Source organism: Sphaeramia orbicularis, chromosome 12, assembly GCF_902148855.1.
Source record: "Sphaeramia orbicularis chromosome 12, fSphaOr1.1, whole genome shotgun sequence".
Classification (NCBI taxonomy): Eukaryota; Metazoa; Chordata; class Actinopteri; order Kurtiformes; family Apogonidae; genus Sphaeramia; species Sphaeramia orbicularis.
Window position 1 is genome coordinate 63846617 of NC_043968.1, and position 15335 is coordinate 63861951.

The following is a 15335-nucleotide window of genomic DNA, read 5'->3' on the forward strand; positions in this document are numbered from 1 at the left end:
GGGTTTTTGCATGTAGCTAACGTCTTTAAGAATCCCAGAAGAATTCTATCCTGGAGAAAAACCGGAGTGGTTGTTCCTTGGCTCATGTGTTTGCTCCTCTGGCTTCATGTTTTGGTGCTCAAGTCCCCTTCCAGCCAAACTTCAACCGAACAACAACAAGAGGACGATGCACGCTGAATTGACGATTATTAAAGGCACTGCAAAACAAATGTGGAGAAATGTTACTTGTGGGTGTTTCTGTATCAAGAAAAAACATTAAAATTTTGTTAGATATGCAGTCTAATTTGATTTAGTAGCTGCAAAGTAATTCTGATTATATTGGACTGTATTTCATTCTTGCATGGCCTGTTTAAGAAAAACAACCTGTATTTTATTTTTGTTATATTCTCAAGGAGAATTAGGTCAATAAAATAAAATAATAATTATTATTGAGACAACTTTAGGTAATTTCATAATTAATTGTGAATACATTCTTTGGAGATCAGTAGACAGGATTCTCACAAGAGACTTTTACATCACAATTATTAATACTTTGTCACTAGGGTTTATTTTTGTTGTATTGTCAGAAACAAAATAAAATGTTTTTAATTATTATCTTCTTTGTACTCATGCATGATTTAACACTGAATATTTTTTTTCAATGTTCTGACCATAAAAACGGAGTTTAACATAAACCATCTTGTTCCTTCAGCTTTCACTCATGACCAAAAATCAACCTTAAAACTGTAAAGAAATATTGATTTGACATTTATCATGGTAGCTACTGTATGTAATATAATTACAAGGTATTCTTTGCCATTATAAAGTATAAGTGCAGTACTCAAGCCAACTTGGGCAGCACCAAAGTCAAATACATGTAAAATCACTTTAGAATTGACAGTAATGGCACAGAGAAATAATGCAAAATTTAGTTACCATTTCATTATTGAAAAATCCTATATTTTCTAAATGGAGGACCCCTATACACCTAAAGCATGCACCTCAGTCATCCATGAACTTAATGAAAATGCTGAAAATTATGTAAAGACTTGACAGGGAGTGTCAGGGAGGGTAGAGTAGTAGAAGTAGTAGTGTTAGAAGAGCATTTCACCAATATGAAATTTATGTATAGGTGCTTCTGGGGGAAAAAAAGGGAAAAATGAAGGAAAAGGAAATCCAACTTTTTTTTTGGTTGGTCATCTCGTCCACCCTTAAGAAGAAGTACAACTGAAAATAAAATAAAATAAATAAAATAAAACACTGGTATGTAATGGTACCTCTCATGACAGTCCGGACAGATCGGATCAGATTCAGGATCTGAGCTTTGATTCCTGGGTCATCTCCAAAACCTCCAACTCCCTGATCAACACCCCAGCCGACTGGAAATAGAGAGGAAGAGGGAAAATAAAATACAAGACAAAACAGAGGATGTCTGGATGAAAACATAGAGGTGAAAGCAGACAGTACGTTGCAATGGAGGTAGCAGTGATGTATACTGTATATTTCTGCTCGTCCACTGTTGCATGTCTACCTTTAGTTTCCTACACGTAGCCCTATAGTTGAGCAAACTCCCTTTTGTCCATATTTACTGAAGGAACATCAGTTTTGTGATGTAAATATTCACTTATTACAGCCTCTCGTGCAAATGCATTCAAGGTAAGCTAGCTGCTTTTAGCGGTATACTCGCAGTTTTCCCAATGAAACACGTGTAACTGACGATACACGGTGTCCACATTACTTACTTTTGCTGAGAAACCTCTCTTCGTGTAATACAGCAATGGCATTAGTGCAGAGGATGGCGGTTTGGATGAGAGAGTAGAGTGTAAACGCCATGCTGGCAACTTAAACTTCTCTTTTTTTTCTCCACCACTCCCAGAGATGCTGGTGCCGTAAAGTAACAGCGGATGTCGTGAAACAGTACGCCCTATACTTTCCATTGTAACATCTGTAACATCTGTTTTTTCAGTGAATATTTGTTATAGAAATAAGGTCATTTGGGACATATGACGGGATTCTAAACTTTAAATTTTAATTGATTATTTCAATTATTGTTTTTAATTAACATGCATAAATAATTAAAATTAAAAAGGTTTTTTGCTTTTTTTTTTTTTTTTTTTAGAAGTGACAAACAGTAAATAAATAATAACGTACCGACAAAATCACTATAAGCTTTGTAAGATATGATTTGAAGATGAGATTTTTTTATTTGACATGTTTATGTATTTTTATGAATGGCTTATTTGGACACAAATTGGATCAGCTACATATTTTGTTCATTTGCAAAGGATACTTGGTGAATTAAGAGTAAAAAAACGGTTTTATGATTTCTTTTATAACTAGTAGACTTTATATTTGTAGCTTTTTATCACTAGGCTTTTATGTAATGAATCTTTCAAACCTAGAACAGTCTAAAACAGTGTAATTGCAGTTACTGAAATCATTTAAAGCTGAATAATTGAATTAGCTCTGTTTCTGGATTAATAAACTGCAGCTGCATTAATAATCATGGCTGCAAGTCTCTGTGATACATTTGCCTTTAATAAATCCATCCGCCATGTTTGTTGGCACATTTTCCTTAGAGAAATGTTAATTATTATTTAAGCACCAAGTTGTAGTGCATAACATTGTGTGGGACTGATTAAATTAGGTGTCTTTATGTCTAAGTTTTGATAATAAAAAAAAAAAATACTGTGATGAAGGCAGGGTTCAAAGGCAACAAATGGTCAAATGCTAAAACTGACTAATAGTGTAATTTCCTTGATGATGAAATCGGCCTAATCATGAAACCACATTCAGGTTATTACAGACATTTAATTTATCCACATAAAGCGTAGAGAAATTACAAGAACATATCTAAATACATCTGCATAAACAGTTTATAATGGTAACATTTTCTCATTAAATGACAACTTTAACTCATTCATGTCATTCTATAAACATGTGGGAGTTATCACTTTTATTCTTTCTGACATTGGTTATGCTTCACTGTATTATCATCATCATCATCATCATATCATCATCATCATCATCATCATCATCATCATCATGTCTTTTTCTATTTATTTGCACATTATAATAAATAATATTTCACAACCAGGGTCTTGGGCCCTAATGCTCAAATAAACAAACAACCTAACACATATAGACTGACTGAGTTTCAGTATTTTCACATATGACATTTTATACATTTGAGTGAAATTATTTACAAGTAGATATAATACACAACTTTAGTCTTTTGTTCCTTGTGGCAAACACACTTTTTTTAAAGAGAGAAATAAGTACAGAGGTTTGGGCATTTATTATCCTTTCACCATCTGTAAACAATCCAAAAAGATAGTAGCAACTCAATATCAATTTAGGGTGAAAGTGAACTCTTCTGAAGGAGCCTGTAACACCACCTTTTGAGGCAACATTCTCTATATATAAAAAGATAAGAAATGTATAATCAGACTTACCCAGTCTAAGGACAATGCAACATGTGTAGTGATAATAATACTGGAAGGGGTTCTTTTACCTTCAGAAAACATCTCAATCCAAACTGCTCTGCCTGTACAGTTTGCGTAATAAGCAAATATTTTTCTTGTGATGCAGCCCTATAGATATACTTTTCTTATTGCACTATTTAAACCCAGAACACATGTATCTTCTTTGCTTTGATGCTTTGTTTGCTTCATTTTGTTCTTCATCTGGCATTTTAAAGTTGGGGACATCTGAGAACAAGTACAGGTGTTTCTACTAACATCTCTGGGTTGATGGTGATTTGCGGCAGTTTGTATTTATGAAAGTAAAGTGGATCCCTTTGGGATCAAATGTTGATCATAAATAAAGGTTGGTGTGCACATTTTTCTTACCATTTGATTAAACCACAGCAACAACAGTAACAGCAGCAGCAACAGTCTCAGTATGAAGTCCATCCTCTTCCACAGTGTGACGTATGTACAGTTGGACCAATAACAGAGTCTTAAAAAAACATAAAGTCTTAATGTAGCTATGACTCTCCTCTTGCTTTTCATTGTTTAGGAACTTGGAAAAGTTCGTTTTCTCTAAAGTAGTCTATTTCTGGTCTTCAGCAGTAAGAAAAGTTTCATAGTTCAATATACTTTGGTCCTGGTTGGGTAAAGCTTTTAGTCTCGCTGGCAGCGCAGCAGCAAGAGCAGAGCAGCTTCATCTTCATGACTGCTTCCTTCTGTCTCTTTCAGTTTAGAACAAGAAATAAACTGAAATGAGGGAAAAACAAAACAGGAGTGGGGGGGGTTAAGTGCAGGGCTATTAACAAACGTTGCAGCAGAGAAGCAGCCAAACACAGCTGTTCCAGGAAAGCAAAAGGAATTTGAATATATTCTATATAAAATTTCATATTCCTTTCGGTCTCTATCTTCTTTTATTTTTCTTTGCTGGAAATTCACAGAAATCCTGGCAGATTCCTCTTCTCATGTTGGACTTTTTTGTCAGCCTGTGGATAAAATAAAAAAAACAAACATGAATGTCAAGCTCTGGTTCAAACATCAGTAACAGTAGCTGAAAACAGAAAAGCATCAATTGCCACATAGGCTTTACTTTAATTATTTTTCATCATTATCATTGAAAACATTCTACTTGCAGAGACTATTCATTAACTAAACCCAGGGATCATTTAGTCAAGACTAAAATATTAATAGTTAAAATATTGTTTGTTTAACCTTCTTCAGTTGCATTATGATATAGATAGTTATACAGCTACATCATTAAATGGCAACGGTAACACAAATATTGTGCATTTATGAGCTCAGGTATTAAGATAATGAAAAAACAGTAACCTTAAAATTATTTTGTAAGATGGGAGCTGATCTTCTCTTTTCTGATGATGTTTGCGTAGGGAATCTGAAAAAGAAAAAAAAAAAAAAAAGTTAAACACATAAGTTCCAGAGGTGTATGTACAGAAATCACACTCTTTTAATGATTTATATTTTAAATTTTGTCTCAATCCATAATTCATACTTGCACAGATTTATTTTTTATTCATTTTTTCCACATTTTAAGACAGATTTTGCTGTAGTTCATTTGAATGTCTGAGTGAAATTAATTATGTCATTACTCTCAGACTGATCCATCTGCCCGTTCTAGACGCATTTGTCACTTTTGAACATTTTATGCATGCATGTGTATGCTGCTAAAAAAAAATTGCTCGGATTCCTGCACTCACATCTGCCTGTGTGGTTACATGAAAGCAGCAAGAGAACTTGGGTGTGTTTTTGTGTATGCTCAAGGTTTGCTGTCATGTGCATACAAGCATGTACAGTCGTTGCATATGTCAGAAAGCAAAGACAAACGCCGTCTGTCAGCCTGTCTGCCAGCTGCTCTGGTGATGGATGTGGACTGAAACACTCATATGGCTGAAGAGGAACTTCTCACCCATGAAAGGCAAACTAGATGATTGGTTTCATCCTTTGATGGACAAATGAGCAACAGCAGAAGTGTTCAGACTTGTCCTATCGATAGCTTTCCGTAATCATTCTTTAATTATTCCTGCAGATTTAAGGCATGACAAAATATTTCATATATGTCTGCAGTCTACCGTGTTACCTGAGCCACGTCTGTCTCATTTTCACATTTGTTTTTGATTAGTTCTTTTTCCGTTTAAAATGTGTTTTCATTAAAAAGTGCTTTGTAATTAGGTTCAAATATATTCTTTACCAAAATCATTACCAAGCCTGATTTTGCAAAACCAAGTGTGAGGATGTTTTTAATTCACATATCTATAAAAGGCTGCTATAATTGTCATTTTAACACATAGCAATGATATTTGTGTTCAGCAGCGATAGTGTCATTAGTGCAGCAGTCTCACCATCTGTAACTGTTGGACCATCTCCTCTCTGTAGGCGAGCTCTCGTTTCATCTGGTCTTGGAAATTATCTGAAATTAGAGTAAGAATGCTATGATTAGTCTGCGCCGTATTATCATTTAGTATCTGATTAAGTGCAAATTCACAGACAGCAGACAAAGGATAAGAGATAAAATAGCAGAAGATGAGACTAATAGAGACAAAAGGAGATCTATGGCACAAAAACTTACAATAGACAAAGTGGGGGGAAACTTAGAAAAGAAATTGACCTTCAGTATATTAAAATAGAACGCAGGGTGAGAAAAATAAATACTTACGGAAGACAGGAAAAGGTGAAGTGCCCTTCAGAGCATGAAACTCTTGCTCCAGTCTCCTTCTGAAGTCTATTTGCTCCAGCAGAACTTTCTGGAGCTCCTCTGTAGAAGCAATAAAGAAAAAAAAAAAACAGATGAAGATATAACAGAAAGACGAACTGAATGAATAATCTACTGTAATGGATATTACACAAACATAGTGGTATGTTTGATATAATATTAAGCAGTGGGGAAGGTTTAAATGAAACATAACTTATTCAGTTAACTTATATATGTCTACCTTTTTCCATGTTCTCGACATCTTTCTTTAACGGAACAGGAGAGGTGGCTCCTTGGTTTTGATCACCTGAAAATGAAGAGAGACTTAATTTTAGAAGTCTGTCACAAGAAAAGTGCAGATAATGTCAAAAGTACTTACAGTGTTATATTATTAACCACAGCAAAATCTCATTAAAACGATAAAATAGTTTTCCTGCAGATCCCTGTTCCATCACCTCACTGAGTGTTACAAACATCAGTGCAATTCCTTCTTTGTCCTCTGGGTGTCAGCGTAACTTTGCAGTGACAGTATTATTACACATGAGATGGTGAACTTCTATGTGTTACTCTGTTGCATTCTCTTGCTGTTAAATTATATTGAGGGTTGTTCGCAATTAGAACAAATAACATTTATGGCAAAGTGAAGTGCTGAGAAGTGCTAAACATAAATGGTCATGTCACTGTACTTTACTTGAAAATGGTGCAGTTTTAAGATGTTGAGTATTGGTTTTTTTTTTTTTTTTTCAGGTAAATTATTGCATTTAACACTGAAGGATGAGTATATTATAGCATTATTACCTAAACACTTTATGTTTATATACACTTGTTTTAATAGAGTAACATTTCAATTTATACTTCAGGCTTTATAAGTGTTGCAGCCCACTTTTAAGTTTAGCCTTTCCTGGAAGCGATCAACTTGTTGCTTTAAAACTTAGCCATCTTCCTTATTTTTTTGTTTTTTGCAAACATAAACTCCATGCTGTTTCCAAATATACAGTTTAAAGGACTTCATATTGCTGTGTGGTTTAATGTGCCCTTGTCCTGCCATCTGAATTGTGACAATGAGGCATTGAACACCTTAAATGAGGCAATCCAGCGCACTCACTATGTACTGTATATTTCATATCCTGCCTCCTTAAGTCTTCCTGTGCTTCTTTCTCTCATTTACAGCAGAGAGAGCTCTCCTCTCCTCTCCTCTCCTCTCCTCTCCTCTCTCCTTTCCTCTCCTCTCCTCTCCTCTCTCTCTGTCTCATTTGACAAGCAAATTTGCAGACAGTGCCCGAGGATAACAACCTCGTTTGACAGTCAATTAACCGTGAATAGTCAAAGCCAAGGCGGTTTGCATTACATAAATGGAAAATTAGATTATTTTTTCTCCCTAGAAACAGAGGGAGAGTTTAAAGACAGTGGAGGGGGGTGGGGAGGTGGGACTCGGAGGAATCAGGCCTTCTAATCACGTAGAGCTTCCCACCGCCCAGGGAGACGTTTGGCAATCAGGGGAAAGGTGGTCTCATTTAATTTGTTTCGTGTAATTTTTCGAAATACATTATACATTATGCGCAGGGATCATTACGGTGTGTGTGTGTAGGGGTTGGGGGAGCGGGGGGGTAGATATAAATGTTGGCACAGATGTCATAAAGCACTTTTAATGTCTTCCTGACAGATATAAAAAGGCAATAAGCAGTGATCTTTTTCAAACGAGAAAGGGTTTTTTGCGCTGAGGAAGGGGAAAAAAAGGCAATTATGTCGGTGGTGATATGGGTCTAGGATGGAGATTGCAGCGCGGCTGCTTATCTATGAGCTGATGTTTTCTTGTTGAACTATAACGGCCCCCCTAAGAGTAACAGCCCTGTGACAATGTCGCTGAAGAGAGGAGCCGTGGTAGATCAGCGGCAGAAGCAGCTTTCCACTATTTCTTCATCTCTCTGTGTATTTATATGAATCCCTTAACTATCCATCTGAGAGTGAGGAAGATGACACCCTCCCTTATTGTTCTAAGCAATATGAGTTTCATTTGTGTAATAAGGAACACCACTGTAACTTGTTTATATATTCTTACATAAAAACCATGATTTATTCAGAATCATTTATGTTTTTGTATCCTGGTTTTTAATGCTCTCTCTCTCTCTCTCTGTCTGTCTCTCTCTCTCTCTCTCTCTCTCTCTCTCTACATATATATATATATATATATATATATATATATATATATATATATATATATATATATATATATATAACTCTTAAGTCTTTTTGGCTTATAAATACTTTTAAATAGATATTGGCTGATATAAACTGATGAAAAATATGAATAATCTTACTAATCGTATAATAAAAATGAGAGTTCATATTCTGGCATGTTAACAATGTTGTATTTTGTTGATTAAGTAGAAGAAAAAGAAATAATTTACCTGAGCTCTCCCTCCAGTAGTCCGGTGCTGATGTATCACTATCCGTTACAAAGAAACTATTCTTCTCTTTGTTTTCATCTGAGAGGGAAATAACAGAGGGACAGACAAAAAAAAAAAAAAAAGAGAGATTCAGTAAGGCCCATTGGTGAGCTGGTTATCCAGACACATGGAGATAACTAAGTGCACACAAGGTGTGTGTCTCCTCTGTGTGCATGTGTTCATGGGTGATGTGCACATCTGTGTGTGTGTGTGTTTGAGAACACCACCGCCACAAAACACACAAGAAACATTTTCTCCAGCAAAAGGGTCAGAGTGAGATGAGAGGAGCAAATGAAACGTCACAGGAATATGAGGCTCGCAGGGACACAGAGACACCATAAAACCACTCACTCAGACAATAAATGAAACAAAGATGCTATAATACAACTGACTCAGATGTCTGATGAAACAGATAGTGTGTAACAGTTTGCTGAAATAAATTGTGTAATGCTATTTGATGAAACAGTGTAAAAACCTGTTCAAACATTTTATGAAATGGTAGCAAAACAAATGCAGGGTGAAAGATGCCCCTGAAGTACCTCACACAAACAATACAAGACACAAAGTTGTCTTTGTAATGTTTTATAGAGAAGGAAAATGTATTTTGGTTTTGCAAATGCTTAATGAAACGTTGTACTGGTAAAGCATAACCTAACATCTGAAATAAGACTGTTTTTTAAGGTGAGGTGCTCAAAATATATATCCTTTATAAATGTTCGAAACAGAAAAAGAGTACAGAAAAAAAAGATGCTACGAATTATCACAATTTTTACCCAGCATGTAAATTGTCAACTGTTTATTAGATTTTTTTTTTTTTTTTTTTTTATGTAACAAAATATATTAAAGTAAAATGAAAGACATGCTCACCGGTAATGCTGGAGTTGTCTTTGGTTGCATATGCAGGGAGCCCTTCATCTCTGTTTTTGTGAATCTTAAAAAAAAAAAAAAAAAGAATCATCAGAAATATTTTATATACCTCTTATGTATTAAATATTATAATACATGTATTCATTTTAGTTTATATAATATCAATAACCCTTTCCTTTAAGGGTGTCTTTAATTTTTGTATTTATTGTACTTTTTGTTTTGGATAAAATTTACTGGTCATATTTCTCCCTCTGTATCTAAAATCAGTAATGTGTATTTTAGTATTTTAGTCAATGGATGATTAAACTTGTTCAAGTCTAAATTTAGCTAACTCTACCTCTGTCACTCCCACCTCCTCCTCTGGAGGTCTGGTTAATGTGGGAGTCGACAGGTTAAAGATTAGAGCTGCCCTAACAGGCTGAGGTGACGGAGGGAGAACAAACACACCGTGGCCATTAAACAATCCACGTCTGGGCCTATTAGCTGGGATCAGAGTGGGGTGACTGTTTCAATTTCTACAGGGAGAAACCAGCCTATCAATCTGCTTATGCAGATCACATCGCTGCCTGACTGCAGCACCATTTAAATAATAATTAGCTAAAGTGGCCTAGGGGGATATTTACGTTTTTGTAAGCTGGGTCCTCTCGGTGAGGTGGGGTGGAGCTGGAGAGAGGCAAGCTGGCAGGAGGGGAGGTGGGCAGGCTGGGAGACTCCTGCAGGATAGGGTCTGAGGACGAGGGAGGGGAGGTGCTGGGATACACTGCGCCGATCCCCCTCTCCTTCCCCCTCTCCTCTCCAGTGCTCTCACTCAGGGAGGCTGCAGGGAGGTACAGGTTGGTTTGAGTCTGTGACGGCCTGCTTGTGAAGCTCCCCTGCTCTTCCTCCTCCTCTTGCTTTGATGACTCCACATCCACCTCCCCCTCCTCCTCACTCTCCCCTCCGTCTGCTTCTCCATCGCCTCCACTTTCACTTCCATAACTACAGCTGCTGCTGGGCGATAGCCTCTGGTGTCGGTCTGACCCACTGACTACTACCCCAAAGTCCTCATCTGTGGCTCCTGCGACTCCTCCACTGTTGCCGTGAAGCTTAGCGATGCTGTCTGCATCTTTAATGACAGGGCGAAAGGCAGAGCCGTAGCTCGGCTTCCTGCTTTGGAGCGTAGGGGTGTCCAGGAGTTTGAGCCATCCCTCTGATGTCACAGGGCGGAGGTCGGGGGGTACTGTCGGGCACTCGGGATCAAACAGTCCAGATCGAGGTGTGGTAGTTCCACTGCTGCTTCCAATCGATGCGGTGACACTGTTCCCATTGCCAGCTACAGCCCCAGGCTCAGTGGGGTCAGACAAATCCAAGAAGGCCTGCCTGAGAGAGGGGTTTTCAGCCAGGGAGGAAAGGGCACTGGGCTGAGGTTGGAGGTAGGTGGGGACAGGAATTCCTCCTGCTGCTCTCGGGGGCCAAAACATGCAGAAAGGGGGGTAAAAGGTGTCTTTACGCCCTGGCCATAAGAGACCAGACAGGCCTGCTCCTTTCTGCCCAGCCGAAACATCGCTGTCCTCTTTTTTCTGCTGGCACAGGCCAAAAGCTGGGAAGGGGTAAGGCGAAGGAAAAAGTGACGTTGGAGGGAACTTCTGCAGCATGCCAAAGCCTTTGCTTGGGACAGGGATGACAGGGTAGCTACGTGCTGTCTTACGAGGCGATAGGCTGCCTCCATCCAGGTCCTCCTCATCTTCAAAACGAGCTCTTTTCTGAGAACCCAGGTCAGGTCCCATCATGTGAGGCATCACTGAACCTGGGAGAGTTTTCACTGGGCCCATGGACGGGCAATGAGATGTAGAGGGCAGTGCTCTTTTCCTGCTGCCTCCATTGAACATAGCTTTGACGTCCTCCCAGGCGTAAACTAACTCATCGGCTGGGTGTTTATCGGAGAGTTTGAGATGTCGTCGCCAGGAGTTGAAGTTGGCAGCATCAGGCTGGGTGTACTTGGCGTCTGGTGTACGGTGGGAATGGAAAATGAACTTATTGGGGGAGAAGTACATGTTGCAGAAGGAGCATTTGATGCATTTGGCCCTGGAGCTGTTGTAGCGAGCAGGGATGAAGTTGCCACGACAACCCCAGGCGCACTCGTGTGTCACATCAAAAGCAAAGTTGTCCGGCAGTTTTGGCGGCGAGTTCTCTCCCAGGAAGGACTTGCAGAGGCGTTCAGCTTCACGCTTTGTGATCATACCACAGCGACGTGATGAGATGGGCATGGCACCAGCCCGACGGAGGATCTCTAACTGAACCGGAGTGCACTGAACACAAGTGATACCGAGAGCAACGCGGCGATTATGAATCTCATTATAACTGTAGTTCTTCAGGAGTGTATTGGAAATCTGTGCAAGGCAAAGTCTCTCATTGTTATCAATAACGAGCGAAACAATGGGAACGCCGTATAGAATGACCTGGCCCACCTGGTTGGGTTTGAGGGGTGAAGAGGAAGAGGAAGAAGAGGGGGAAGACATGGATGAGGAAGAGGAGTGGATATGGGTGGGTCTGGGTGGAGTCAAGGGTTCCTGCTGGTAGGGGCCTGTTGAGCTCGTCATGATGATTTCATTCGTGCTTGATAAATGGGTCTTATCCATACTGGACCGAAAACTGTCTGCAAAGAAGGACATAAGACAAAAAAAAAAAAAACTTTAAATATGTGTTGATGCTGTTAAATTTTACAAACTACTTACAAAACTATAAAAAACTGATCATACTTTATTGCATTCTCTAAATCAAGCATCTACAATGTGTTTTACAGAAACTGAATGTGCAGAAAATTAAATAAACTAAATTTAATTATCAACGATTTCAAATGTATTAGAAAAGAACCCAGCTGTTTGTTTATTCAAAAAATAATAAATAAATCACCTTCACACTGTCTGTCTACACAATAATTTTAAGTGCACATACACTTTTCAGTTATGATATAATTCAATTATTAAAGAGCTATAAAATGAAGTGATTCAATAACAGCAAAAACAAATGTTAGTATTTTTTTCCTCTTTCATTTCTCAACATGTTGGAAAAAAAAAAAAAAACTTAAGCTGGTGAATTTATTTTCCCCAAAAATAAAATCTTTCTCTTATGTAAGTCTTGTGTTTTATCAGGAGTTCAATGTAAAGACGCATTTCTAAAACAGTTAACTAAGCAGTTTGTTTAAAATTATAGCCTTCTATGATTTTTAATATTTAAGTCACATGTTTAGCTAAATGTTCACCCTAGAAAAAATCATTCAAGTTTTAGACTACAGTAAAAAACAGATACGAATTTAGGACAATGTCAGTTAAATTGTTTTCTGCAACAAATAAAAGGCTATAATTTTATTAATTTTTAATTGCTAATTTTAATAATAAATATGTGTATATCTCATACATTATCCACAGGTTGTTGAACCGACTTTTAGGGCCGACATATGTACCTTTAACTACGCTATTTGTGGTATTAAAAATATTTCTGCGTCACTTCTTTGTTTTTTTGTTCGTTTGTTTGTTTGTTTTTTGTTTGTTTTTTTGCACTGTATTGCAGATAATTAAAAAGGAGGGGAAAACACTGTTACAATTAAGAAAACCTTGGGTATATTTAATGTTGGAATAAAACAAAATGTATAAGTTTCTGTAGCCTATGTCTGCAGCAAGTAGAAATGTAATGCATTATCTTTCTAAACAAATGCTTGTATGTATTTTAGTATTGAAGTCAAATTATTCTATTAAACTAGACATTTACAGGTATCGGCAATTCAGTAAGAAGACTCTCTGAATTTTTTATATCTTAATTTTAACATGATTTCAAATTCTTTTTCTATCATATTTGTTCCAATTATAAACAACTTAAAATATACATCAAATCAAAATAACACTTAGATTATTATTCATCACCACTACCTTATTTACACTGCAGCAATTATAACGGCATAATTATACGAACTAAATTAAACCCAGCATTACATAGTCGTTATACAAAACAACAACACAGCATGGAACCTGAAATGACCGCAAAGATTAACTTGAACATTTAACGCACAGCCTATAAAGACGCAAAGACAGCTTATATGGAGCGGACATTACATTTACTGACACTTGAAGGCAACTTCAAAAAAATCTGCTTCGGTCTTTAACATTTCACTTTAGGTTAAGTTAAAAGCCTGACAAAACGACCGCAGTTGGTTGCGCATAAAGTTTTCATGGGACAATACTTTCCCTAAATGGAAAGGCCGCGAATTAAAAAACAACACCAACACCAACAACAACACCAACATATTATTATTATTATTATTATTATTATTATTATTATTATTATTATTATTATTGTTGTTGTTGTTGTTATTATTATTATTATTATTATTATTATTATTATTATAACCCATGTTTAGACGTTTTTTCAAAGTTAACTATTATGGCATATCATACACATCGTTTTTAAGCTACTGCGCGTCATTTTAATACATTTACGGCCTGTTTCCGCAAAGTTACAGTACGGCTAATAACTAGCATCACTTTTACTCACATGAAAGTCAACAATCATTCAATCAGTCCTCACCTCTTACTCTGGAGAATAATTTAAAAAAAATGTCACAGCAGCGTAAAAAAATAGGCAATCCCCGTCAAGAGAGGAGTCGGTGTATCCTGCGCAGCGATAAAAAACGCATTTTTAACACGTAAATAAACTGGTTTTAATACTAGAACTTCGCTCCTGTGCCCGATAAACACATGGAACCGATGCCGTCTTTTTTTCTCTTCAACCTGCGCTCGCGGGTGAGATGTGAGTAAACTGCTACGCGCGCGCCGGCTTTATTCGCTTTTGAGAGACACCACGCACCCTAATCTCTCTCTCTCTCTCTCTCTCTCTCTCTCTCTCTCTCTCTCTCTCTCTCTCTCTCTCTCTCTCTCGCTCCCTCACCTGCCTCGTGCTTGATTGGCGTGTGCGAGGAGCTCAGCCCACCACCCGGGACGCACGCGGACGCACAACACGCTTTTTCTCTCTATTCCTCCTCTTCTCCTTCACGCGCCGCTCTGACCTGTCCAAATGAATGGACGAACTGACGTCTGGCTCGGTGCCACTCGTGAAGAAGTCAAACTAACCCGCGTGTAACGGGTGGATGGAAAAAGACAAAAAAAAAAAAAAAAAGAAAGAAAGAAAGAAAGAAAGAAAGAAAGAAAGAAAGAAAGAAAGAAAAAGGATGACGAACAGCCCGTGAATGACCCCCCAAAAAATCCCAGAGAAATAACACCAAGACTGAAATTACAGTTATATATCGACGCAATTTGGGGTCCCCCCCCCAAAAAAAACAAAACAAACAAAAACAAAACAAACAAAACAACGAGAATACGTGGCTTTAAACATTGGAGCTGCGTGGAGTAAACCTCTGACCACAGGGGCAAAAGCTCGGACAGACATAGACAGACAGACAGACAGAGAGTCTCAGGGTAATGCCTGTCAGTGCAGCTGAGAAGACGGCTTTTGGAAATACGACTCTACAGCTACATGTGCAGGTTGTTCCCATGAGACAAAAGGCAGCAGGAAGCATACTGTAGCCTGTATCATCTGTTGTAATTGAGGGTCAGAGGAGCTCCCAGCTAGGCGGTGAAATCCACCAGAAGAGGGCCCGCAAATAGTGCAGCGTAGGATTATTTTATTGAACAAAATGAGGGGTCTGGGTTCTCTCAAGGGGGGGGGGCCCATGGATTCCTTCGCTTCTCCTTCTTCTTATTCCTCATCTTCTTCTAAGCTTCCATGCTGCTCAATTACATCTTCCACTAAAAATATGCAGGCAAATTACAGATATGAAGGCGCAGACCTAAATTTGAAGCCTGTAACCCAGATATTGGGCACCTCCTGAGCAAAGGA

The 15335-nt window shown here is 38.0% G+C and overlaps 2 protein-coding genes across 2 annotated transcripts; both read right to left on the minus strand.

Moving 5' to 3' along the window:
- Position 1: 1 nt before the first annotated feature.
- ier3ip1 (immediate early response 3 interacting protein 1) lies at positions 2-1863 on the minus strand. Its single transcript, XM_030148813.1, has 3 exons — positions 1722-1863; positions 1257-1358; positions 2-197 (listed from the first exon to the last, which is right to left on the minus strand). The coding sequence occupies exons 1-3, from the start codon at positions 1810-1812 to the stop codon at positions 142-144; spliced, it is 249 nt and encodes an 82-aa protein (XP_030004673.1). The 5' UTR covers positions 1813-1863; the 3' UTR covers positions 2-141.
- A 907-nt stretch (positions 1864-2770) lies between these two features.
- skor2 (SKI family transcriptional corepressor 2) lies at positions 2771-14255 on the minus strand. Its single transcript, XM_030148804.1, has 9 exons — positions 14028-14255; positions 10091-12102; positions 9468-9531; positions 8562-8639; positions 6395-6460; positions 6118-6216; positions 5804-5871; positions 4776-4839; positions 2771-4432 (listed from the first exon to the last, which is right to left on the minus strand). Exons 2-8 carry the CDS (start codon positions 12083-12085, stop codon positions 4783-4785), a joined length of 2427 nt encoding a protein of 808 aa, XP_030004664.1. The 5' UTR covers positions 12086-12102; positions 14028-14255; the 3' UTR covers positions 2771-4432; positions 4776-4782.
- Between the last annotated feature and the right edge of the window lie 1080 nt (positions 14256-15335).

Bases quoted from the DNA above. Each gene is read 5' to 3' on its own strand.
- ier3ip1 (XM_030148813.1), bottom strand. From the start codon at position 1,812: ATGGCGTTTACACTCTACTCTCTCATCCAAACCGCCATCCTCTGCACT. The intron at 1,359-1,721 runs GTAAGTAATGTG...CTCTATTTCCAG, and splicing joins AGAGAGGTTTCTCAGCAAAA to TCGGCTGGGGTGTTGATCAG. The intron at 198-1,256 runs GTACCATTACAT...TTTGTTTTGCAG, and splicing joins TGTCCGGACTGTCATGAGAG to TGCCTTTAATAATCGTCAAT.
- skor2 (XM_030148804.1), bottom strand. From the start codon at position 12,085: ATGGATAAGACCCATTTATCAAGCACGAATGAAATCATCATGACGAGC. The intron at 9,532-10,090 runs GTAAATATCCCC...TTTTTTTTTAAG, and splicing joins AGGACCCAGCTTACAAAAAC to ATTCACAAAAACAGAGATGA. The intron at 6,461-8,561 runs GTAAATTATTTC...CTTCATTTTCAG, and splicing joins CTACTGGAGGGAGAGCTCAG to GTGATCAAAACCAAGGAGCC.